The 27294-nt window shown below is 45.0% G+C and overlaps 2 protein-coding genes across 2 annotated transcripts in view; both read right to left on the bottom strand.

The window, feature by feature from the left end:
• LOC140470706 (histone H3) overlaps positions 1-27294 on the bottom strand; it is a 375678-nt gene that overhangs the window by 117732 nt on the left and 230652 nt on the right. The gene's annotated exons all lie outside the window — the stretch shown is intronic.
• LOC140470986 (histone H3) lies at positions 1354-2979 on the bottom strand. The gene is made up of 2 exons (XM_072566901.1): positions 2904-2979; positions 1354-2187 (listed from the first exon to the last, which is right to left on the bottom strand). Exon 2 carries the CDS (start codon positions 2172-2174, stop codon positions 1764-1766), a length of 411 nt encoding a protein of 136 aa, XP_072423002.1. The 5' UTR covers positions 2175-2187; positions 2904-2979; the 3' UTR covers positions 1354-1763.

The raw sequence follows: 27294 nt of genomic DNA, 5'->3' as shown, positions 1-27294 counted from the left end.
AAACTCGATATGCTTACCAAAGAAAGCAAGCATGCCAAATACCTTTTTTCCACAATCTTTTATCTTTCCACAGCCTTTCAACCAGCTATTCATATGCACCTGTAGGTCTTATTGTTTGGCAACACTCGCCAGTGTCCTACCATTAACTATGTAAGTCCTGCCCTGTTTTCAGCAATGAGAGTATATGTGTAACTCCCATTCTCTCCCTGTCAGCCTCTGCAATGTGAATATGTGAGAGCAGTTTAGTCAGTTTCTACTGTGTGGCAGTGAGAGGTAAAGTCCTTAATCTGTACTAATCACTTTCTACTCTTGCGTGCCAATTTGACTTAATTCTCTGGCAGCCACGAACATTCTCCGTGACTGTGGTTTACTCCGTGAGAGAAGGTATGAGATGTTTCATTAACATATCGGGATGCTTTTGAAATGTGAAATGAAGAGATAATTGCAGATTGCAATTGTTGACGCTTGTTTTTGTTTCTGCCAATTCTTCAGGTCCAGAAAATATATTTTTTTTAAAAAAGATAGAAAGAAACAAATGCGGTTCGGCAAATGAATGAGCGAGAAAGATTGTCTGAAGTATACATTTGTAACCTAATTAACAAGGTATTGGTGATTTCTCCTCTGAAAAACGTCCTCCTTTCTTATACATCATTCTTTTATGCAAAACACACTTCCTTATTTGTGAACCGGCGGGCTTTTCAAATTGGAAAGAAAGCTATTGATGATTTGGCGTTGGCTTCGAGAGAAGAGAACGTGCCCTCTCTTGGGAATCAGTGAATCTTCTTTCTGTTTGCTGCTATTTGCTCAAATTATTCCCTGTTTGATTATTCCAGGAGCTACAAGCCCCGGTTGGGGTGTAAGCAATGACCATATAGTAGTCATGATTTGGAGATGCCGGTGTTGGACTGGGGTGAACAAAGCTAAAAAAAAAATCACACAACACCAGAATATAGTCCAACAGGTTTAATTGAAATCACTAGCTTTCGGAGCGACGCTCCTTCATGACAACCACCTGATAAAGGAGCGGCGCTCCGAAAGTTAGTGCTTCCAATTAAACCTGTTGGTAAATATCCCGGTGTTGTGTGATTTTTAACAATGATCATATAGTTACAGCTGGTGGGAACGCCAAGGGAGACAAATAGGAGAGAGGGGATTTAATCCGGAATACTCCACTACCTTAATATATGATGTACAAATTACATTGCAGTATGTACTCTTTTCAATGCCGCTGAATGGGAATAACTCCCCACTCACTGGTGTTTAATATGCACGCTTTCGCAATAAAACGACTGTGTCTCGAAAAATTGACTCACTGGTGAGTCTTTTTTTTCAGATGTAAATTAGGAAAGGAAATTATGATTGTTTGGACTTTATTTTTGTAAATGGCAAAAACAAATCACCGAATAGGAATTCACGCTTTCTCCTCTGGCATTTTGGCGGGAGTTTCAATTCGTAATAAAAACGGTTGATCTCTTGGCGCCAAATCTTCGCCCACGCCTTCTCCACAAGTACAAGCCATGTTAACACCACGATAAACAATGAGAGAGGGCTTTTGTTGGGGGAATTCCTAATTGCGTAGTGAAATTACAAATATCGTATCATAATAAATTGCGATCACCAAAGACCTCGGCCACTGTATCTTCATTGTGGCGGACTGACTCCAAATCAATGATTTACTCAATCCCTATTTACTTCATTGTTTTATAATTAAAACATTAATGTTTCCCACTCTCTCTGAATGTGCAGGGCCGGCCAGGCTCCGTTTAGGCGCGCTCCCCGCGGATCCGGCGGGCCAGCTGGATGTCTTTGGGCATGATGGTGACCCGCTTGGCGTGGATGGCGCACAGGTTGGTGTCCTCAAACAGTCCCACCAGGTAAGCCTCGCTGGCCTCCTGCAGGGCCATCACCGCCGAGCTCTGGAAGCGCAGGTCGGTCTTGAAGTCCTGAGCGATCTCTCGCACCAGCCGCTGGAAGGGCAGTTTGCGGATCAGCAGCTCGGTGGATTTCTGGTAGCGGCGGATCTCCCGCAGAGCCACCGTGCCGGGCCTGTAGCGATGAGGCTTCTTCACTCCGCCCGTGGCCGGAGCGCTCTTGCGGGCCGCTTTGGTCGCCAGCTGCTTGCGGGGAGCTTTCCCTCCGGTGGATTTACGCGCTGTCTGCTTGGTTCGGGCCATTCTCTCCAACTCTCTGTAACACACACACAGACTGCTGCTGTCAATGCTAAGGCTGCTGCGGTGCTGCCTGTTTAAGGGAATGGAGAGCCCGCCCTAGAGCTGGGATTGGATACAGCCCTGTCCCTCAACCCACAGAGAAACAGCTCCGGAAGGGACAGGAAAGACAGGAAAAGGATTGTTGGAGGCTGATTGGGTAACGTGAAATGACAGTTGGTCAGTTTGAAAATGCCCGCCGAATTCACTCTGACAAACCCTGAAATTAAATTAAACATTCAAACGCAAAACACCATCCGTCTGCAACTAAGATAAAACTTTTTTTAGTAATTATTTAAAACCTAATTAACTCTCAGCGCGGACAGGAGGCAGGATCATTGCCTGATCTGTCTTTAACAGGCAGGAGGAAAGGCAGGGTTTAAAACAGCCCAGACAAACTGAACAACCGAACTTGTACCGGCCGTGAATCAATCTAAACAACCCCGCCAATTTAAACAGCTTAAAAGCTAATGCAGTGTACACCGATAAAAGGACAGAATCTCACTTTATGTGTTTTTTTCATTACCCCCAGATTGTAATTAGCCCGAAGACAATGTGGAATTGCTGCCCGAACTGTCTGTAACAGGCAGATGGAAGGAACGTGCCATGAAAACATCCGCAGGGTCTCAGAATCAAAACTGAACAAAGTAACATTCCTGAACGGGTCAGTGAAATACAAATACTGCAATGTCTCACATTCGTGACTCGGTAGACTTATAAGTCGCGAAGTGAAATAACAAGATGGAGATCAATAAACCTTCCCGATGTGATATCTTCCTCATTCACAGGTCTCCGCTCTCGTAAACCATGGCATGAGTGTATTTTTTTTTCTTTTTTTTATTGTGAGACACAGTGAGACTCCCCTGTTTCATTTTTTTTTCTTCTTTTTTTCCTGTTTTTTTCTCTTTTTTTTTTCTTTTTTTAATTTTTTTAACCCCCACACTACCGCCTAAGTGCGGTAGTGCTTATTTTTTTCCCCAGCACCCATGGTGTGTGTGTGTGCAGATGTGAGACACAGTGAAAGACACAAAGTGCACAAATCTTTATTCAATTTCCACCACCAGGAAGATAGGAAAACACCCGAGTGGCCAGTGACAAGCACTGCCCTTCTCATCAAAGGGGTATGAGTGTGTATTTGGTTTATTCAGATTAAATAATAAAATAAATGATAATTAATTAATAATTAATCAATCAATTAATATCTAAGCTCGGCGCCGGGACGGAAACATTGGATCCGGGCTCAGCTTTTATCTGAGACATGTGGGTAACTCTGATAAGAGCCTTTGGGTTCAGATGGTTATATGTTACACCGACTGGTTCATTTCTTTGCTGCTGTCTTGGTCACTTTCGCTTTGGGCTTGGCCTTGCCTTTAGCCGGTTTGCTGAGGGGTTTGGGGGCTTTAGAGCCCTTGGCCTTTTTCACCTTCTTCACGAGAGTCCGTTTCTTTGGCGCTGCTTTGCTCACCGCTTTCTTTGGCGGTGCCGTCTTCTTGCCGCTCGCTTTCTTGGCTGGGGATTTCTTCGCTCTCAGCTTCCTGGTCAGTGATTTCTTCATTCTTTCCCGCTTTTGCCTTGACTGGATTCTTTGGGAGTTTGAAGGAGCCGGAGACGCCCTGGCCCTTGACCAGAACAAGGGAGCCGTTCGCCAGGCACCTCCTGATACTCATCTTGATCTGTGCCTTTCGCTTTCCCACATCGATCCCGCTTCTCTCCAGCCCCTTCTTTATAGCGGACAGAGACGTCCCTTTGTGATCCTTGATATCGCCGACAACCTTCAGAATCAGTTCGCCCAACCCGGGACCGGGTGTTTTTTTTTCCCTGGGAGCCGTCGCCTTCTTCTTGGGAGTCTTGGTTTTGGTGGAGGAGCCGTTTCGGCGGCTGCACTGTCGCTATGTTTTTTTAAATTTCAAAAATATACTTTATTCATAAAATAACATGATGGTCTGTATAGTTGGTCACGCCAAATATATGTAAACATTTGCATACAGAGATCAGAATTTATCATGCATATATACAAGTCTGTACGTTTATCAATCATATATCCATACATTTAGCTGAGGCGTCAGCGGAGCCCAAATGATTGCGTGGGCCCCCTGTTCTTCTTAGGCAGATGTTACACGGTGGTCTTTCCCCACCGCGCCCTGGTGGTAGCTGCCCCAAGCTTCAGCGCGTCCCTCAACACATAGTCCTGGACATTGGAATGTGCCAGTCTGCAACACTCAGTCGGGGTCACTTCTCGGCCTTTTGGCTAAGATCAAGTGTCTGTTCTTATCAGGACACGTGTCGAGTTGCGATTATCAGAGCTAGTGGATATCATCGCTGGATCGTGATTGGACGTTGGAGGATCATTTGGTTGTACTGACCTACTCTTGGTGGATCTTCACGCTGGCTTCGACCTAACGCCAATTCAGGGACCAGCCAACCTCAAGAGCTATGGCCTCAACAGCTGCCCGCAGCCCTGGACAGGGAGTTCGAAACACAGTCAGGGTGACTGTGAAGAAGGTCGTACACCGGTCGATCGCATGCTGTCTATTAACAAAATAATGTTGGGTTTGCCGCAGCGGACGTGTACAGCCTGTAGGATTTCTGGATAGTTAATAAAGGTAACTATTAATATAATAACTGTGAATTCGATTAATTCAATTTGTTCTTTGTAATGTTAAGACATGCAATGTATATAACTATGAACAACATGGAAAAATTGTACAAGTACCAGAGATTTATTTACATGAATAAAGTATATTTTGAAATAAAAAAAAGTGTACTGGCTGTAGGATTTCACTGGGGCAGGCTACTTTGATGTGACCTTCAGAAGTGTGAAGCAGTGCAAACAGCTCCTGCAGGTCTTCAAGAAGAAGGAAGGGGAGCCGCTGTTCTCCATCTTGTCGGCGACCCCATTGTGTGTGCTTCCTGCACAGAAGAACTGGGTTTTTACAATTCATATGTACAACCCCTATGTTCTAGTGGCTGATGTCGTGACCTTCCTGGGAAGGTACGTCCAAGTTGAGGGAAAAGCCACTGATGTGATCAACCCCTTTGGGAGCTGGACTAGTAAGCGGCAGGTCAGGGTAACTCTGAGGACCAATGACAATGGGAACATCCTCCACCCAAACTCGAGCTTCGTAATGGGAGGGAGCAGAGGCTACCTGACAGATGCAGGGCAGCCGAAAGTGTGCTGAACCTGCAGGAAGTTGGGACACGTGGCGGCGGATTGCAAGGTGACCATCTGCAGGAACTGCAAACAGGAGGGTCAATTGACTAAGGACTGCCAGGAAGAAAAGAGCTGCAACCTGTGCCACATGTAGAAGACCTGCCCAAGATGGGGGGGCCCCACTTACGCACAGATGGCTGGAGGTGGCAATGTGAGCCGTGGACCCCCAAAGACCAGTAAGATCCACCCGGACAGCAGGGAAACGGAGTCTGGTGGCACCCAGAAAGAAGAACAGGCTGGAGTGGAGGAGGCAGCAGCCAGCGGAGAGACACAGCAGCTGATCTTAGCTCTAGCTGGGCAGATGGAAGAAATGGAGGAGGAGGTAATCAAGCAGGCAGAGGAGTGGATACCTTTTAAAAAAAACAGGAAGACAAAATCCTGCCAGGCCCCCAAAGCCTCCCAGTCAAGGGGGAAAAGACAGCTGCATGAGGGAGAGACAGCTGGCTCTTCGGATGGGGAAGACAGGCGCAAAGAAGAACATCACCACCAGAAGAAGAGACAGAGCGCCGTAGGTAAAGAGGAGGGCATTTCCTCCCAACCAGGAAACAACGGACCCCCCGAAGTCCACCCTCCACCCAGGGAGAACCAGGGGGTACCCACTGCCCCACAACTACAGGCAACCGAGAGCTGTGATCCTCTGACAGTCCCATTGTCAGACACAGAACCTTGCCTTGGCTCAATGACACCAGAGTGGGTAAATGACCCCAGTGAGGAGCTGGATAGCTACCTCAGCCCAGCAAAGGTTCAGCAGTTCGTGCTCACCATGGGGATGTAGACAGCTACCCCAGAGACAGGACAGTCAAATGGACAATGGTAACCCAATAAACTGGGGGTTAAAGAAGTTTCCTTTGCTTTCATATAACAGGGCACCCACTCAGTAGGTGGGTTCCGCTGAAGCCACAGCTAAATACTAAGAGCCTGGATGGTTAATAAAGGGAACTGTAAATAGAATAACTGTAAATTCGATTAATTCAATCTGTTCTTTGTAATGTTAAGACATACAATGTATATATCTATGAACGACATGGCAAATTGTACAAGTACCAAAGATTTATTTCTATGAATAAAGTATATTTTGAAATAAAAAAAGGACGTGTACTGCCTGTAGGATTTCCCTCGGGCAGGCTACTTTGATGTTGTGAGAAACAAAGCCCACTCACTTCAATAATTTCAGTCCGAGACAAGATCTGAATCAGTAGTGTCATTTATTTTACACTTGCAAGTGGGTGTGATGTCTAGTGTCTATAAGGCAGAGGACATACACACCAAATTCAATTCATACACAACATTTATATAATTTGATTTATTTTGTTTTACACTGCTCCCTCCCCTGCTTACATCTTCCACTTCCCTAAGACCGGCCCCCATTACCCGTTTTTATCTCTTGCCTTATCTGGCCTTGTCTGTGACAAAATGCTTATTTCTGGCCTCACAAGGCTGTTTGACCTCATCCTGCTGTAGGTCATTGTTAGGCATGTTCTTTCTTCATCATTATCTACCCCCTTTATCTGTGCCTTTCCCGAGGCCGTTCTGATCCCTCTGACCCTTTTAATAGGGGTTTGTTCCTCTGCCTCTGTAAAAGTGGGAAACAGATGTTTATACCTACTGTTTGTACAGGCGTATCTAGCTTAACTTCATCCCCTCACAACATCTTATCTACTTGCCCGTAATGTCTACCATTGTTTTGCAGTCACATTTCATTCTGACATACAGTTTTAGCGAATACAAAAACAATTATATATTTCCTCCACATCGTTTCCATTCTTGTTGACTCAGCTCGTGGCTAAAACAATTACACACTGGTGTGAGTTCATTTTACTTTGTAAAATGGAATTTCAGAATTGCAGAAGTGACATTAATTTACCTATATCCCACAATGTGACCTTCAGAAGTGTGAAGCAGTGCGAACAGCTCCTGAAGGTCTTCAAGGAGAAGGAAGGGGAGCCGCTGTTCTCCATCTTGTCGGCCACCCCATTGTGTGTGCTTCCTGCACAGAGGAATCGGGTTGTTACAATCCATATGTACAACCCCTATTTTCCAGCGGCTGATGTCCTGACCTTCCTGGGAAGGTACGTCCAAGTTGAGGGAGAAGCCACTGATGGTTTTGACCCCTTTGGGATCTGGACCAGTAAGCGGCAGGTCAGGGTAAATCTGAGGGCCGACGATAATGGGAACAATATCCACCCACCCTCGAGCTTCGCAATTGGAGGGAGCAGAGGCTACCTGACATGTGCAGGGCAGCGGAAAGTGTGCCGAACCTGTGGGAAGTCGGGACACGTGGTGGCAGATTGCAAGGTGAACATCTGCAGGAATTGCAAACAGGAGGGTCACCTGACTAAGGACTGTCAGGAAGCAAAGAGCTGCAACCTGTGCGGAGAGGCGGGCCACATGCACAATACCTGCCCAAGATGTGGGGGCCCCACTTAAGCACAAATGGCTGGAGGTGGCAACGTGAGCCGTGGACCCCCAAAGACCAGCAAGGTCCACCCAGACAGCAGGGAAACGGAGACTGGTGGTACCCAGAAAGAAGAACAGGTTGGAGTGGAGGAGGGAGCAGCTGATCCTAGCTCTAGCTGGGCAGATGGAAACAATGGAGGAGGAGGTAATCGAGAAGGCAGAAGAGTGGATACCTGTTAAAAACAGGAAGAGAAAATCCTGCCAGGCCCCCTAAGCCTCCCAGCAAAGGGGAAAAAGACAGCTGCACGAGGGAGAGACAGCTGGCTCTTCGGATGGGGAAGACGGGCGCAAAGAAGATCATCACCACCAGAAGAAGAGTGCCGTAGATAAAGAGGAGGGCATTTCCTCCCAACCAGGAAACAACGGACCCCCCGAAGTCCAGCCTCCACCCAGAACCAGGGGGTACCTACTGCCCCACAACTACAGGTAACTGAAAGCTGTGATCCTCTGACAGTCCCATTGTCAGACACAGAACTGGATGGTGCAAACCCTTGCCTTGGCTCAATGATACCAGAGTGGGTAAATGACCCCAGTGAGGAGCTGGATAGCTACCTCAGCCCAGCGAAGGTCCAGCAGTTCGTGCTCACCATGGGGGTACAGACAGCTACCCCAGAGACAGGACAGTCAAATGGACAATGGTAACCCCATAAACTGGGGATTAAAGAAGGTTCCTTTGCTATCGTATAACAGGGCACCCACTCACTGGGTGGGTTCCGCTGAAGCCACAGCTAAATAATAAGAGACTGGATGGTTAATAAAGGGAATTGTAAATAGGAAGACTGTAAATTCGATTAATTCAATCTGTTCTTATAATGTTAAGACATGCAATGTATATGTCTATGAACGACATGACAAATTGTACAGGTACCAAAGATTTATTTCTATGAATAAAGTATATTTTGAAATAAAAAAAACACTCAGTCGGGGGTCAACTCCTTCAGCTGGAAGATCAACAGGTTTCGGACCGCCCAGAGAGTGTCCTTCACCGAGTTGATGATCCTCCAGGCACAGTTGATGTTCGTCTCGGCGTGCGTCCCGGGGAACAGACCATAGAGCACAGAATCCCGTGTCACGGCGCTGCTCGGGATGAACACCACTGGATTCCTCTCCAGACTTCTTCTGCATAGGCACATTCCAGAATGAGGTGTGTGACAGTGTCGCTCCCCTCCTCTGCAACATTACTGTTTTCTTCATTTGCTCTTTGTTAGTCAAATCCCTTTTCCCTGCCATTGGCTGAATTTAGATCTGTTTGCAGCCTTCATGTCTTTCACTATATTTCTTCCCAAATTGTAGGCCTTTTCTTTGGACCAAAAACTATCTTGAATAGCTGTTTCAAGTTTCACATCATCCTTTCCATAGGAGAGAAACCAGAATTGCACATAATATTCCAAAAGTGGCATAACCAATGTTCTGTACACCCACAACATGTTCTCCTAAGTCACATACTCAAAGCTCTGACCAGTAAAGGAAAACATATCAAATGCCTTCTTTGCTATCCTATCTAACTATAACTCCACTTTCAAGCAACAATGAATCTGCATTCCAACGTCTCTTAATTCAGCAACATTCCACAGGACCTTAATATTAAGTGCATAAATCCTGCCCTGATTTGTCTTTCCAAATTGCAGCACCTCATATTGATTTAAATTGAACTCAATATGCCACTCCTGGGTCCAGTGGCCCATCTGATCGAGATTCTGCTGTATTCGGATGTAGCCCTCTTTGCAGGCGACTACACCTCCAATTTTTGTGTAATCTGCAAACTTATTAACAATAGGTGCACCTTCACATCCAAAATCATTCATAATAATGTGGAGGGGCTGGTGTTGAACCGAGGTATGCAAAGTTAAAAATGACACAACACCAGGTTATACTCCGAGGTTTATTTGGAAGTACAAGCTTTCAGAGCATCGATACCTGACAGAGGAGCAACACTCTGAAAGCTTGAACTTCCAAATAAACCTGTTGGATTATAACCTGGTGTTGTCATTTTTTGAACTAAAATCATTTATAAAAATGATGAAAAGCAGTGGACCCAGCAGTGATCCTTGCAGCACATCACTTGTCACAGGCCTCCAGTCTGAAAAGCATCCCTCCACCACCACCCTTTGTCTTCTACCTTCGAACAAGTTCTGTATCCAAATGGCGAGTTCTCCCTGTATTCCATGTGATCTAATCTTGCTAATCAACTTCCCATGGGGAAACTTGTCAAACGCCTGACTAAAGGCCATACAGATCACATCCACCACTTTGCCCTCATCAGTCCTCTTCCTCACCAATTTAAAAAAAACTCAGTTGAGTTAATGATACATGACTTCCCACGCAGAAAGCTGTGTTGACTACCCCTAAAATAATCCTGGCCTTTCAAAAAGATGTAAATCCTGGCTCTCACAATCCCCTCGACTGTGTGCCTACTGTTGATGTTACACTCACTGTTCAATAGTTCCCTGGCTTTGCCTTACCACCTTTCTTAAACAGTGGTACTACGTTAGCCAACCTCCAGTCTTTTTGCACCTCAACTGTGACTATCGATGATACAAATATCTCAGCAAAGGGCCCAACAATCACTTCCCTCGCTTATCACCGTGTTCCAGGGTACACCTGATCAGGTGCCCGTGCTTTATCCATCTTTTATGCTTAAAAACATCCAGCAGCACCTCCTCTGTATTATGAACATTTTTCAAGATGTCACCATCTATTTCCCACATTCTACATCTTCCAGTTCCTTCTCCTCAGTAAGAACTTGCTTAGTATCTCCCACATTTCCTGGTGTTCCACGCATAGGCTGCCCTGTTAATCTTTGCTCGGCCCTTTTGTCCTTCATGTATTTATAAAATCTGTTTAAATTCTCCTTAACAATATTTGCCAAAGGTATCTTATGTCCCATTTTTGCCCTCCTGATTTCCATCTTAAGTTTTTCCCTATTGCTGTCAACCTCTGCTGTATTTAACTAATATATGCTTCCTTCTCATTCGGACCAAAACCTCAACTTCTTTTCTCATCCAGCATTTCCTACATTTACCAGTCATGCCTTTCAGTCTAACAGGAACACACTATCTCTGGACCCTCGTTTTCTCATTTTTGAAGGTTTCCCATTTTCTGGCCATCCCTTTGCCTGTGAATATCTGCCGTCTCTCAACTTTTGAATGTTCTTGCATAATACTCTCAAAATTGGCCTTCCTCCAAATTAGAAATTTAACTTTAAGATCTGGTTTATCCTTTTCAATAACAGTTTTAAATTATGGTCACTGGCCCCAAAATGCTCCCCCACTGCCACATCAATGTACCCCAAGTGTAGGTCAAGTTTTGCACCTTGGCTAAAAGGTACATTCACATACTGAATCAAAAAATTTTCTTGTACACACTTAAGGAATTCCTCTCTGTTGAAACCATGAACAAAATTGCAGTCCCAATCTATGTTTGGAATGTTAAAATCCCTCACCATAACCACACCAGTATTTCTGCAGATCTAAGATCTCCTTACAAATTTGTTTCTCATTTCCTGATGACTGTTGGGGTGTCTACAGTCCAATCCCAATAAGGTGATCAAACCCTTTCTTATTTCTCAGTTCCACCCAAATAATTCCCAGGAAAATCCTCCTTAAGTATATCTGTAATCTTATCTCTTACCAAACACGTCACTCCCCATTTTCTCTTGTTGCCCGCCTCCGTCCATCCTTTGATTCCTGGAACATTAAACTGCAATTGTGTCCATCCCCGAACCTTGTCTTTGTAATTACTATGATATCCCAAGACCAATCCCATTTTCCTAACCATGTCCTGAGATCACCCTTCTTCCCTGTTAGGCCTTTTGTATTGAAATGAACGCAGTTTAATTTATGAATCCTAAATCATTCTCTGCAATGTTCCTGCCTGCCCTGACTGTTTGACTTGCCAACTATACCAGCCTCAGATCGATCTCTTTCCTCATTATCTCCCGCCCCCACACCTTACTAGTATAATCCCCCCCCCCCCAGCAGCTCCAGGAAATGTCCCTGCCAGTATATTAGACCCCTTCCAATTCAGCTGCAATCTATCCTTTTTATACAAGTCATGTCTTCCGCAGAAGAGATTCCAATGATCCAAAAATATGAACCCTTCTCTCCTGCACCAGCTCCTGACTTGGACATTACCTTACTCTATAATCCTACTTCTAGTCTCACTCGCTCGGAGCAGTGGGAGTAATCTAGATATTGCTACCCGAAAGGATCTCCTTTCTAAATTCTTGCCCCTCTTCTTTATTCTTCCTTCGGAATCTAATCCTTTCCCCTTCCTATGTAGTTAGTTCCAATGTATACTCCGGCTGATCTCTCTCCCTTTTGTGAATATCCTGCACTCTCTCCGAGATATCCTTGATCCTGTTACCAGGAGGGCAATACACTATTCTGATTTCACGTTGTCGGCCGGAGAGACGTCTGTCTGTGCCGCTGACAAAGAGATTCGAGTTTTGTAATTTGTAAAAGGAGAACCTCCCAAATCGCGACTACTTCCATCTAAAACGAATTAAGGCAGCTGATGTCAGGGAACACCGCCTTGATATCGGAGGCACTCACCATGCTGACTTGGAAATAAAACCGCTTTCTTTCACTGTCACTGGATCAAGACCCTAGAACTCCGTGTTCATGGCATTGTGGGCAGCACATGGACAATGACTCACCGCCGCCTTCTCAAAGGGATGGAGAATAAATGCTAGGCTCAGCCAGCGACATCCACGTTCCAGGAGTGAATAAACAAAAACAGCTGGGTCTCCCGTTGTGGCATACAATGCACCACAATTTTCTTTCTGCAGCATACCTGACACTAAAATCTGTCATCCACTACAAACTAAATCGAGTCCCAGAGGTGTTGTTGCACACCTGGTCTGACGGACCTCCTGACCCAGAAATAAGATCTGACACTGTGATTCAAGCCTCTCTCCATCAGTTATTTTCTGCCTTCGCAAGAGTGTTCCACTTATTCCATCTCTCTGTATGTTACTTTGGGCAAGGAATTAATATTTGTGGATGAGGGTCACCAGGATTAAATAACACAGTTAACATTCGATCAGACGTGATGTTATCGAATGGGGGAGCACAGGGCTATGGACCGAGTGGCCATCAGCTTCTCCACTCCCTGACCAGATTGTGAGAGAGCCAGAGGGACGAGTTGTTAACATGACCCGGGAATGAGCTCCATTGGAGCTTCATAAGGGGGCAATATCACAGCTTGAAACGTTCTCTACCCATTCCCCTCACAGCCCCAGTTGCTTTGTTCCAACTGGGAGAAAAGGGAATTGGGGAAATTACCAATTGATGTTCGTATCTGGGAAGCATTGAGCAAAGCAGTGCATGCGCGATAATGGTTCCTGAGTAGAGGAGCGCATGCGTGATGCCCTCCTCCAGCGCTGCCATTGAGGAACATTTACTCAGTGAGTACAAGAGGTTTGTTTGAAACAGACCGCAATGGAGAGATCAGCGCCCAGGGAAGGGAGGGAACAGCAGGCTCCTTCCAGCAGCACATCGGGATGGGAGCCTGGGACACAGAGGGGGCTCCGAGACCGGGATTGATTCGGGGTGAGTTCAGGGAGAACCGGGGGCTGTTTGTAAGAGGCCGAGCGGAGCAGGAACTGGTCCCGGAACTTGGAGTGAGTGGGCTGGGGGGGAAGAGAGAGGCCTTTCTCGGGCTGTGTGTGGGCCTGCTGAGGGGGTCAGAGCGGGAAGAAGCTGCTGTGGGACATTCTTGTGTTTTTTAATCCCCTAAACATTTATGGGAATTCATTGTTTGGCTTCTGTTTCACGTTGTTTGTTGCGAATAGACATTGAAATAAAAGACAGTAGAATCAAATGTGATAATCCTGTGAAGCATAAATATAGCAGGCACCGGATAAATGTCTTCCAAGTATGTGAAATCGTGCTCAGTATTCGTTTTTCAACAGTTAGTGTTTTGGGAGCTGGACATTGAACTGTGGAATCATTCCATTTGTAGAGCTGTGCATTTTTGGTTAGTTTATTTTTATCTAAGTAAAATGTTTTAGAATTTGGGAAACAGAAAAAGACTGGAAGGACTTCAGACTCGAGTGGAACCAGGATCAACTCTGTTTTTGAACAGGGTGAAGTGAACAAAGAATTATAATGATCATGACCAGAAAATTGCATTGATCATTTGATGTCTTCCTACTCGACTCCTAGTGATGTACAGGAGCTCTCTCTTTTGTCTTTCTCCAGGCAAATATTTGGCCAATCCAAGTGTGACCAGCTGCTTCTCACACCCAGCAGGTATGTTACCACTGCCAGAGAGGAGAATGTCCTTTCTTCTGTCTGAGTGGATTGAGTCAGACACACATTGAGCTCCGTTTCCAGAAGTACACATTCAATCCAAGAGTTAAACACAACTGATAAATCTATATTATTTTACCCTCTTCTCGGTGCATATCACCTCAGTGGCAAATTTCATTATTCAAAGCCGATTATCATTCATAAGATTAGAAGCAGTTTAGACTGTATGCTTATAATAAATATACCTTTATGAGCTGCATTAAATCCATACATAGATTTGGTATTTTTAAATTACAATCGATATGAACAAATTGATCATGCTGTTACATTGCTATTATATATATATAAAAGTAGATGTTGAGTTCAGATGTAGAAGCAAAGTTGGACATTTATGAGTAACTGAGCAGGACAAAATTATTCTTTTGATAAATAGTTGTCCTGTACAAAGACAACAATTAAACAATGTAAGTTTCAAATGAATCTCTTGGTCAAGCCTGATCTACAGAGGATGGTTCTGGAGAGGATGCTTAATGCTCATTCACATACGTACATACACATCTGTGTCTGTCTCTGTCTCTTTCATTCTCACTCTCAGCCTGGTGTTGATGAAAACACACTTTATGCACGTTCCCATTCTGGTTGAGGGCCTGAGTAATGCAGAAGCATTTCCATACTTTTTTAATGTATGAAACACTGATTGATAAGACATTAAACTCACCTTATAAAGTGTATCATAAGACCATAAGACATAGGAGTGGAAGTAAGGCCATTCGACCCATCGAGTCCACTCCGCCATTCAATCATGGCTGATGCGCATTTCAGCTCCACTTACCAGCGTTCTCCCCATAGCCCTTAATTCCTCTAGACAACAAGAATCTATCAATCTCGGCCTTGAAGATATTTAGCGTCCCGGCTTCCACTGCACTCCGTGGCAATGGATTCCACAGGCCCATCACTCTCTGGCTGAAGAAATGTCTCCGCATTTCTGTTCTGAAATGACCCCCTCTAATTCTAAGGCTGTGTCCACGGGTCCTAGTCTCCTCGTCTAACGGAAACAATTTCCTAGCATCCACCTTTACCAAGCCATGTATTATTTTGTACGTCTCTATTAAGTCTCCCCTTAATCTTCTAAACTCCAACGAATACAATCCCAGTATCCTCAGCCGTTCCTCATATGCTAGACCTGTCATTCCAGGGATCATCCGTGTGAATCTCCGCTGGACACGTTCCAGTGCCAGTATGTCCTTCCTGAGGTGTGGGGACCAAAACTGGACACAGTACTCCAAATGGGGCCTAACCAGAGCTTTATAAAGTCTTAGTAGTACATCTCTGCTTTTATATTCCAACCCTCTTGAGATAAGAGACAACATTGCATTCGCTTTCTTAATCACAGACTCAACCTGCATGTTTACCTTTAGAGAATCCTCGACAAGCACTCCCAGATCCCTTTGTGCTTTGGCTTTATTAATTTTCTCACCATTTAGAAAGTAGTCCATGCTTTTATTCTTTTTGCCAAAGTGCAAGACCTCGCACTTGCTCACATTAAATTCCATCAGCCATTTCCTGGACCACTCTCGCAACCTGTCTAGATCCTTCTGTAGCCTCCCCACTTCCTCAGTATTACCTGCCTGTCCACCTAACTTCGTATCATCGGCAAACTTCGCTAGAATGCCCCCGGTTCCCTCATCCAAATCATTAATATATAATGCGAACAGCTGTGGCCCCAGCACCGAACCCTGCGGGACACCGCTCGTCACCGGCTGCCATTCTGAAAAAGAACCTTTTATCCCAACTCTCTGCCTTCTGTTAGACAGCCAATCCTCAATCCATCCCAGCAGCTCACCTCGAACACCATGGGCCCTCACCTTGCTCAGCAGCCTCCCGTGTGGCACCTTATCAAAGGCCTTTTGAAAGTCTAGATAGACCAGATCCACTGGGTTTCCCTGGTCTAACCTACATGACCTCCCTTTACTAAATCCATGTTGACTTGTTCTAATCAGACTCTGCTCTTCCAAGAATTTAGAAACTTCATCCTTAATGATGGATTTTAGAATTCTAGAATTTTACCAACAACCGAGGTTAAGCTGATTGGCCTATAATTTTCCATCTTTTGCCTTGATCCTTTCTTGAACAAGGGGGTTACAACAGCCATCTTCCAATCATCCGGGACCTTTCCTGACTCCAGTGACTCTTGAAAGATCTCAACCAATGCCTCTGCTATTTCCTCAGCCATCTCTCTCAGAACTCTAGGGTGTATCCCATCGGGGCCAGGAGATTTATCAATTTTAAGACTTTTTAATTTTTCTAGCACTATCTTTTTCGTAATGGCAATCATACTCAACTCAGCCCCGTGACACCCTTTAATTGTTGGGATATTACTCATGTCTTCCACTGTGAAAACTGACGCAAAGTACTTGTTAAGTTCTCCTGCTATTTCCTTATCTCCCATCACTCGGCTTCCTGCATCAGTTTGAAGTGGCCCAATGTCTACTTTTGCCTGTCGTTTGTTTCTTATGTACTGAAAGAAACTTCTACTATTATTTCTAATATTACTGGCTAGCCTACCTTCATATTTGATCCTCTCATTTCTTATTACACTCTGTTATCCTCTGTTTGCTTTTGTATCCTTCCCAATCTTCTGATTTCCCACTGTTCTTAGCCACTTTATAGGATCTCTCTTTTTCTTTAATACATTTCCTGACTTCCTTTGTCAGCCAAGGTTGTCTAATCCCTCCCCGGTTAATCTTTCTTTTCTTGGGAATGAACCTCTGTACAGTGTCCTCAATTATACCTACAAACTCCTGCCATTTTTGCTCTACTGTCTTCCCGGTTAGCCTCTGCTTCCAGTCTATTTTAGTCAGTTCCTCTCATGCCCTCATAATTACCTTTATTCAACTGTAACACCATTACATCCGATTTTGCCTTCTCCCTTTCAAACTTCAGACTGAACTCTACCATATTATGGTCGCTACTTCCTAAGGGTTCCCTGACTTTAAGATCTTTTATAGAGTCTGGTTCATTGCAAAGCACTAGGTCCAGAATAGCCTGCTCTCTTGTGGGCTCCAAGTCATGACATGTAGAACTGGAATCACATAAAGACAATGTTGGTGTTATATAGACCAGTACCACTCTGCAAAGTGATATAGATTGGCAGCACAACAGAAACCTCACTCTCACTCAGCCAGTTAATGGCAAAAGGGAAAAAAGTGCAATTTAGGCCCACAATTACTTCCAGCTATGGACAGTCATAAATTGACTGACTAAATAATAAATCACTTCAGAAGATGTTAGTATTAGATGTTACATTATTGCAGTGCCCAGCAGCAACTGCCAAAGACTACCGCGCACACAAAATATAAAAAGAACATAGAACATAGAAGAATACAGAGCAGTACAGGCCCTTCAGCCCTCGATGTTGCGCCGATCAAAGCCCACCTAACCTACACTAACCCACTATCCTCCATATACCTATCCAATGCCCGCTTAAATACCCATAAAGAGGGAGAGTCCACTACTGCTACTGGCAGGGCATTCCATGAACTTACGACTCGCTGAGTGAAGAACCTACCCCTAACATCAGTCCTATATCTACCCCCCCTTAATTTAAAGCTATGCCCCCTTGTAATAGCTGACTCCATACGTGGAAAAAGGTTCTCACTGTCAATCCTATCTAACCCCCTAATCATCTTGTACACCTCTATCAAATCACCCCTAAACCTTCTTTTCTCCAATGAAAACAACCCCAAGTGCCTCAGCCTTTCCTCATAGGATTTTCCTACCATACCAGGCAACATCCTGGTAAACTTCCTCTGCACCCGTTCCAGTGCCTCCACATCCTTCCTATAGTATGGCAACCAAAACTGCACACAATATTCCAGATGCGGCCGCACCAGAGTCTTATACAACTGCAGCATGACCTCAGGACTCCGGAACTCAATTCCTCTACCAATAAAAGCCAGTACGCCATATGCCTTCTTCACTGCACTATTTACCTGGGTGGCAACTTTCAGAGATCTGTGTACATGGACACCAAGATCCCTCTGCTCTTCCACACTACCAAGTAGTCTACCATTAGCACAGTAATCCATCTTTTTATTACTCTTACCAAAGTGAATCACTTCACACTTAGCTACATTGAACTCCATTTGCCACCTTTCTGCCCAGCTCTGCAGCTTCTCTATATCCCGCTGTAACCTGCCACATCCTTCCACACTGTCTACAACTCCTCCGACTTTCGTATCATCCGCAAACTTGCTCACCCAACCTTCTAACCCTTCCTCCAGGTCATTTATAAAAATGACAAACAGCAATGGTCCCAAAACAGATCCTTGCGGAACACCGCTAGTGACGGCACTCCAAGATGAACCTTTGCCATCAACTACTACCCTCTGTCTTCTTCCAGAGAGCCAATTCCTAATCCAAACCTCCAACTCACCCTCAATGCCATATCTCTGTATTTTCTGCAGTAGCCTACCATGGGGGACCTTATCAAACGCCTTACTAAAATCCATATATACCACATCTACCGCTTTCCCCTCATCTACCTCCTTAGTCACCTTCTCAAAGAATTCAATAAGGTTTGTGAGGCACAACCTGCCCTTCACAAAACCATGCTGACTATCCTTGATCACATCATTCTTATCCAGATGTGCATAAATCCTATCCCTTACAATTCTCTCTAAGACTTTGCCCACAACAGAAGTGAGACTCACTGGCCTATAGTTACTAGGATTATCCCTACTCCCCTTCTTGAACAAGGGAACCACGTTTGCTAGCCTCCAGTCCTCCGGCACTACTCCTGTCGACAAAGAGGACACAAAAATCAAGGCCAATGGCTCTGCAATCTCCTCCCTTGCTTCCCAGAGAATCCTGGGATAAATGCCATCAGGCCCAGGGGACTTATCTATTTTCACCCTTGCCAGAATTTCCAACACCTCTTCTCTACATATCTCAAAGCCATCCATTCTACTTATTCGTGCCTCAGTATTCATATCGACAACAATGTCCTGTTCCTGAGTGAATACTGACGAAAAGTATTCATTCAGCGCCTCCCCAATCTCTTCAGCCTCCACACGCAACTTCCCATTACTATCCTTGATTGGACCTATTCCTTCCCTAGTCATTCTTTTATTCCTAACATACCTATAGAAAGCCTTAGGGTTTTCCCTAATCCTACCAACTAAGCACCTTTCATGTCCCCTCCTTGCTGCTCTTAGCTCTCTCTTCAGGTCCTTCCGGGCTACCTTATAACTCTCAATCGCCCCTATTGAACCTTCACGCCTCATCTTTACAAAGGCCGCCCTCTTCCATTTAACAAGGGATTCCAACTCCTTATTAAACCACGGCTCCCTCACACGACCCTTTCCTCCCTGCCTGATAGGTACGTACTTATCAACGACACTCAATAGTTGCTCCTTGAACAAGTTCCACATATCAATTACGCTCTTGCCTTGGAATCTACTTTTCCAATCCACACATCCTAAGTCATGCCTCAACGCATCATAATTTCCCTGCCCCCAGCTATAACTCTTGCCCTGTAGTACACACTTATCCCTCTCCATCACTAGAGTAAAAATCACCGAATTGTGGTCACTGTCCCCAAAGTGCTCACCTACCCCTAGTTCTAATACCTGGTCTGGTTCGTTACCCAGAACCAAATCCAGTATGGCCTCACCTCTTGTTGGCTTATCTACATATTGTGTCAGGAAACTCTCCTGCACACATTGCACAAACACTGACCCATCTAACGAACTTGAGCTACAGCTTTCCCAATCAATATCAGGAAAGTTAAAGTCTCCCATAACAATCACCCTATTACTGTCACTCTTCTCCTGAATCATCTTCGCAATCCTTTCTTCAACGATTCTAGGACTATTCGGAGGCCTGTAAAAGACTCCTAACTGGGTGACCTCACCTCTCCTATTCCTAACCTCAACCCAAACTACCTCAGATGGCAAATCTTCGTCCATCTTCCTTTCCACCGCTGTAATACTATCTTTGACAAGCAAAGCCACACCCCCCCCTCTTTTGCCCCCACCTCTGACCCTACTAAAACATTTAAACCCTGGAACCTGCAACAGCCAATCCTGTCCCTGATCTAGCCACGTCTCCGTAATAGCCACAACATCGAAGTCCCAGGTACCAACCCACGCTGCGAGTTCACCTACCTTATTTCGTATACTTCTGGCATTAAAGTATACACACTTCAAGCCACTCTTCTGTTTACAGGCACCCTCCTTTAAGATTGATGCCATATTCCTAACCTCCCTACACTCCAGGTCCTGCACCCTACAGCTACAGTCTGGGTTCCCATGCCCCTGCAGAGTTAGTTTAAACCCCCCCCAAGAGCACTAGCAAACCTCCCCCCAAGGATACTGGTGCCCCTCAGGTTCAGGTGCAGACCATCCTGTTTATAGAGGTCCCACCTTCCCCAGAAAGAACCCCAGTTATCCAAGTACCGAAATCCCTCCCTCCTGCACCATCCCTGTAGCCACGCATTTAACTCTTCTCTCTCCCTATTCCTCGACTCTCTATCACGTGGCACGGGTAACAAACCAGAGACAACAACTCTGTTCGTTCTAACTCTGAGCTTCCAACCTAGCTCCCTAAAAGCCTGTCTAACATCCTCAGCACTCCTCCTACCTATGTCATTGGTGCCAATATGGACCACGACTTCAGGCTGCTCCCCCTCCCCCTTAAGGACCCGGAAAACACGATCAGAGACATCACGTACCCTTGCACCTGGGAGGCAACATACCAAACGTGAGTCTCTCTCGTTCCCACAAAACCACCTATCTATGCCCCGAACTATCGAGTCCCCAATTATTATTGCTCTGCTCTTCTCCACCCTTCCCTTCTGAGTAGCGGGGACAGGCTCCGTGCCAGAGGCCTGAGCCCCGTTACTTACCCCTGGTAAGTCGTCCCCCCCACAAGTATCCAAAACGGTATACTTGTTCTTGAGGGGAACGACCACAGGGGGTCCCTGCACTGGCTGCTTCCTCCCAGTCCCCCTCACTGTCACCCATCTATCTGCCATCTTTGGAGTTACTACTTCCCTATAGCTCCGATCTATGACCCCCTCTGCCTCCCGAATGATCCGAAGTTCATCCAACTCCAGCTCCAGTTCCCTAACACGGTCTTGGAGGAGCTGGAGATGGGTGCACTTCCTGCAAGTGTAATCAGCAGGGACGTCCATGGCATCCCTCACCTCATACATGTTGCAGGAGGAACATTGCACTGCCTTCACTGCCATCCCTCTAAAGCTAACCTTTATTTTAAACAAAAAACTGGGTCTAAAGAATACAACAAGCAAAATTCGGCACTTACCTCCTTACCACAACGGATCTTATTATTAGGTTAGAGGAGGAGGGCGGGTGGGAGGCACTACCTCCGTAGTGCCTCGGGTTCTTCAGCTGTGCGCTTTTAAAGGGGAAACAAACCTACCCAGGTAAGCTTACGCTCTACCTGCTTCCGGGTCTCGGCTGCCTCTCTGGTCGTCGTCACTTCCCCCTGCTGCTCCCGCTCTTTCTGTGAAGAGAGTGAAAAAAACACCGCTGCCCGCTACCGGTAAGTACTTTTAAAACAAACAGTCTTACCTTAGCTGCTGCTCGCAATCAAAATGACCGTTAGCGTCGAAGGGTGAGTATTTATACTCACTGCTTTCCTTCCCGGCTGCCTCTCTGGTCGTCGTCACTTCCCCCTGCTGCTCCCGCTCTTTCTGTGAAGAGAGTGAAAAAAACACCGCTGCCCGCTACCGGTAAGTACTTTTAAAACAAACAGTCTTACCTTAGCTGCTGCTCGCAATCAAAATGACCGTTAGCGTCGAAGGGTGAGTATTTATACTCACTGCTTTCCTTCCCGGCTGCCTCTCTGGTCGTCGTCACTTCCCCCTGCTGCTCCCGCTCTTTCTGTGAAGAGAGTGAAAAAAACACCGCTGCCCGCTACCGGTAAGTACTTTTAAAACAAACAGTCTTACCTTAGCTGCTGCTCGCAATCAAAATGACCGTTAGCGTCGAAGGGTGAGTATTTATACTCACTGCTTTCCTTCCCGGCTGCCTCTCTGGTCGTCGTCACTTCCCCCTGCTGCTCCCGCTCTTTCTGTGAAGAGAGTGAAAAAAACACCGCTGCCCGCTACCGGTAAGTACTTTTAAAACAAACAGTCTTACCTTAGCTGCTGCTCGCAATCAAAATGACCGTTAGCGTCGAAGGGTGAGTATTTATACTCACTGCTTTCCTTCCCGGCTGCCTCTCTGGTCGTCGTCACTTCCCCCTGCTGCTCCCGCTCTTTCTGTGAAGAGAGTGAAAAAAACACCGCTGCCCGCTACCGGTAAGTACTTTTAAAACAAACAGTCTTACCTTAGCTGCTGCTCGCAATCAAAATGACCGTTAGCGTCGAAGGGTGAGTATTTATACTCACTGCTTTCCTTCCCGGCTGCCTCTCTGGTCGTCGTCACTTCCCCCTGCTGCTCCCGCTCTTTCTGTGAAGAGAGTGAAAAAAACACCGCTGCCCGCTACCGGTAAGTACTTTTAAAACAAACAGTCTTACCTTAGCTGCTGCTCGCAATCAAAATGACCGTTAGCGTCGAAGGGTGAGTATTTATACTCACTGCTTTCCTTCCCGGCTGCCTCTCTGGTCGTCGTCACTTCCCCCTGCTGCTCCCGCTCTTTCTGTGAAGAGAGTGAAAAAAACACCGCTGCCCGCTACCGGTAAGTACTTTTAAAACAAACAGTCTTACCTTAGCTGCTGCTCGCAATCAAAATGACCGTTAGCGTCGAAGGGTGAGTATTTATACTCACTGCTTTCCTTCCCGGCTGCCTCTCTGGTCGTCGTCACTTCCCCCTGCTGCTCCCGCTCTTTCTGTGAAGAGAGTGAAAAAAACACCGCTGCCCGCTACCGGTAAGTACTTTTAAAACAAACAGTCTTACCTTAGCTGCTGCTAAACAGATTGAATGCAGTAAAATTCAGATTCTTGGCAAAGATAAGTATTGAACCAACATTTATCCCTCAATCACACAGGTTTATCAAATAATGAATGGGTTTATCCTACACCCTGCTGAAAAAAACACAACTGAACATAGAAAGAGAATGGCATCCATAGACTCGACTTGTCACTGTTGCACACCGAGCAAAACTGGCGTTATAGGTATTCAAAGGCGATAACGGCAGAACTAATCTCAAATTGGCATTTACACAGAGACACTGGCAGTGAGTGAAAGAAGATTAGAATCCCAACAATTAGTGGAAACTCTTATTCTGTTCTCCATAAGAATAGAATGTCCCAGTGCAAACACAACAGGCTGAATGGCTGTACCAATTCTGTGATTGAGTCATAAAATACAAAATGCATCAGAGATTAAGACCCAATCTCCCTAAACACTATTATCACAGATTGAATCACAGTCACAGAATTTTTTTCTAATTCATTCATTGGAAGGGGGCATCACTGACTCGGCCAGCATTTATTGCCCATCCCTAACTACCCATGCAGCCACATTGATGTGGTTCTGGAGTCACATGCAGGCCAGACAAGGGAAGGATGGCAGACTCCTTCATTCAAGGGCATTACTGAACCAGATGAGTTTTTCTGGCAGTCAACAATAGATTCAGGGACATCTGTAGTTTCTTAGAATATCATTGGCTGCCAGAGAATTAAACAACTTTGATATATAAGAGTTGAAATTGACTGGAACTCATTGAGACCTTTAATCTCACAGTCACACAGCAGAAACTGGCATGTATAGATCAATTCCTAAATTCACACATGGACACAGCAGAAATTGACATGTGTACATCAAGTCCTAAACTCTTGTATGGACAAAACCCAAACTGACAGGTATTGATTGATATCTGCTCTCACATTGCGGCAACTAAACGGGAGAGAAAAAAATCATGCACACACACATATGACAGGTACAGGTTGATAACTAGACATTCGCATTGCATAACCTGACAGGTACAGTATGATCAATGAATTTGCACATTTATAAACAAGAAGCTGATAGATGCAGATTAATAACTGCACTCTCAGATGCACAGAGCAGAATCTGACAGGGACAGGTTGGTAAATAACTCACACATGCAGTTGGCAGTAAATTTCGGAGAAAGATTGATAACTACACTCATATTCATAAAGCAGAAACTGACAGAAATAAATTGATTATGCTCTGAATTTTAAATTACTTAAATTGATGTGTACACTTTGATAACAACACTCACATATTCACAGAGAAGAAACTGACAGGTAGAGATTGATAACAAAACATAAATTAGTGGAAAGTTCACAGGTCTGGCAGTGTTTCAGGTCTAGTGACTAGTCCTGGGAACTGAGGGTGGCAAAGATAATACACACAATGTGGTCTCTATGTTGGGGAAACAGAGTGTAGATTGGGTGTCCACTGTGCAGGACGCCTACATTCTGTCCAGACAAAAAGACCCTGAGCTTCCAGTTGCCTGCCATTTCAACACACCACCCTGTTCCCTGACCAAAGATCTCTGTCTCAGACTTGCTGTTTGCTCCAGTGAAGCTCAGTGCAAGCTGGAAGAATGGCACCTCGTTTTCTGCTTGGGATCTCAACAGCCTTCTGGACTCAATATTGAGTTCAACAACTACAGGGCTTGAGCTCTGACAGTTATCCACTCCTTTCTCTGTCCTACTGTTCTTCTTTCTTTGGACTCTATCTCCATCTGTCTTTTACTCATCACCCTAACTTCCATATAAAACCTAATATTTTCGTAGCTACCACCAGAAAATACAGAAGTTTGAATACACCACCCAACAAACTCAAGAACAGCTTCTCTGCTGTTATCAGACTTTTGAATGGACTGCTCAAATTTTAAAGGTGAAAATGGGTACTGCAGTTCATGGAGATTCAAGTCAAGATTAGAGTGGTGCTGGAAAAGCACAGCAGGACAGGCAGTATCCAAGGAGCAGGAAAGCTGACGTTTCTGAGATTCCTGATGAAAGGCTTTTGCCTGAAACGCCAATTTTCCTGCTCCTCAAATACTGCCTGACCTGCTCGGCTTTTCCAGCACCACTCTAACCTGCTCAATTTATAATGTTAAGCTTTGCAGCTTTAATACTGTATTGCGGATTCTGTTCTATTACCGTGATGCATTTTGTATGATATTATCTGCCTGTAAAGCACACAAAACAATACTTTCCATTGTATCTCAATGCGTGTGAGAATAATTAATCAGATCAAATCAAATGGATAACTACACTCTCAGAGAGCAGAATCTGAGAGGTACAGGTTGATAACTACAGTCACACAAACTGACAGGAAAAGATTAATAAAAACACTTGAACACTGACATTACAAAGCCCGACAGGGAAAGATTGATAACTAAACTCTCACATTCACAAAGCAGAAACTGATAGTGACAGGTGAAATCTCAGATCTCATATTCAAATAGTAGAAACTGGAAGGATTGACAATTACATAAACATATTCACCAGGCAGAAATTGACAGCAACAGATTGACAACTATACTTATGTATTCACACGGCAGAGTCTGAAAGGTACAGATTGACAGTTACACTCACTTTGACAAAGAAGAAATTGACAGGTAGAGAATGATAACTACTCCCACATTCACATCACTGAAATTGACAGCTACAGTTTGATTAATACATCCACATTCACAGAGCAGAATGTGATCAATAATTGTATTCACATATTGACAGGGAAGAAACCGACCAGGACAGACTGGTCTCTACACTCTCATATTTACATAGTTGAAACAGATTAACAATGATACTCTGGTGTCAAATAGCAAAACCTGACCGGTATTGTTTGATAACTGCACTCACATATTGATATAGCTTAAACTTACAGATAGAGATCAATGTCTATATTCACACAGAAGAAAGTGATTGGTACAAATTCATGACTACATTTAATATTCGTACAGCAGAAACTGACAGGTAGAGACTAATAGTGAAACTTACATTCTCATAGCTGAAACTGACAGGGTCAGGTTGATAACTACACTCTTAGAGGTAAAAACAATGACTGCAGATGTTAGAAACCAGATTCTGGATTAGTGGTGCTGGAAGAGCACAGCAGTTCAGGCAGCATCCGAGGAGCAGCAAAATCGACGTTTCGGGCAAAAGCCCTTCATCAGGAATAAAGGCAGAGAGCCTGAAGCGTGGAGAGATCAGACACAGCAGAAACTGTTAGGGACAGATTGGTAAGCAAACACACACATTTGCAGGGCAGAACCAGACATATATATATAGATAACTAAACTCGCATATCCACATTGGAGAAACACATAGGCACTGATCCTATTTATTTGAAATGTGCTTATCAACCAGTCTCTGGCAGTTTCCTCTATGTGGATACATGAGTTCAGTTACCAATCTGCACCTGTTGCCTTATGCTATGTGAATGTATGAGTGTAGTTATCAGTCTGTCCCTATTTATCTCTGCGATGAGAAAATGTAAATATATTTACCAGAGTGTGACAGGGACAGATTGACAACTGCATTCACTCACATATTTGCACAGTTTATACGAATTGATAATTACAGTTTGATAATTACACTCATTCACAGAGCAGCATTTAACAGGTACATCTTGATAATTGTCCTCACACATTCACTGAGCAGGAACTGACAGCTATTGTTGTGGTTCTGTTCGCCGAGCTGGGAATTTGTCTTGCAAACGTTTCGTCCCCTGTCTAGGTGACATCCTCAGTGCTTGGGAGCCTCCTATGAAGCGCCTTCTGTGCTGTTTCCTCCGGCATTTATAGTGGCCTGTCTCTGCCACTTCCGGTTGTCAGTTCCAGCTGTCCGCTGTAGTGGCTGGTATATTGGGTCCAGGTCGATGTGTTTGTTGATAGAGTCTGTGGATGAGTGCCATGCCTCTAGGAATTCCCTGGCTGTTCTCTGTTTGGCTTGCCCTATAATGGTAGTGTTGTCCCAGTCGAGTTCATGTTGCTTGTCGTCTGTGTGTGTGGCTACTAAGGATAGCTGGTCGTGTCGTTTCGTGGCTAGTTGGTGTTCATGGATACGGATCGTTAGCTGTCTTCCTGTTTGTCCGATGTAGTGTTCTGTGCAGTCCTTGCATGGGATTTTGTACACTACATTGGTTTTGCTCATGCTGGGTATCGGGTCCTTCGTTCTGGTGAGTTGTTGTCTGAGCGTGGCTGTTGGTTTGTGTG

This window comes from Chiloscyllium punctatum, chromosome 52 (assembly GCF_047496795.1).
Source record: "Chiloscyllium punctatum isolate Juve2018m chromosome 52, sChiPun1.3, whole genome shotgun sequence".
Classification (NCBI taxonomy): Eukaryota; Metazoa; Chordata; class Chondrichthyes; order Orectolobiformes; family Hemiscylliidae; genus Chiloscyllium; species Chiloscyllium punctatum.
The sequence above is the reverse complement of the archived record's forward strand: the minus strand, read 5'-3'. Positions and strand labels throughout refer to the sequence as shown.

Excerpts from the sequence above, each read along its gene's own strand:
- LOC140470986 (XM_072566901.1), bottom strand. The coding sequence starts at position 2,174 with ATGGCCCGAACCAAGCAGACAGCGCGTAAATCCACCGGAGGGAAAGCT.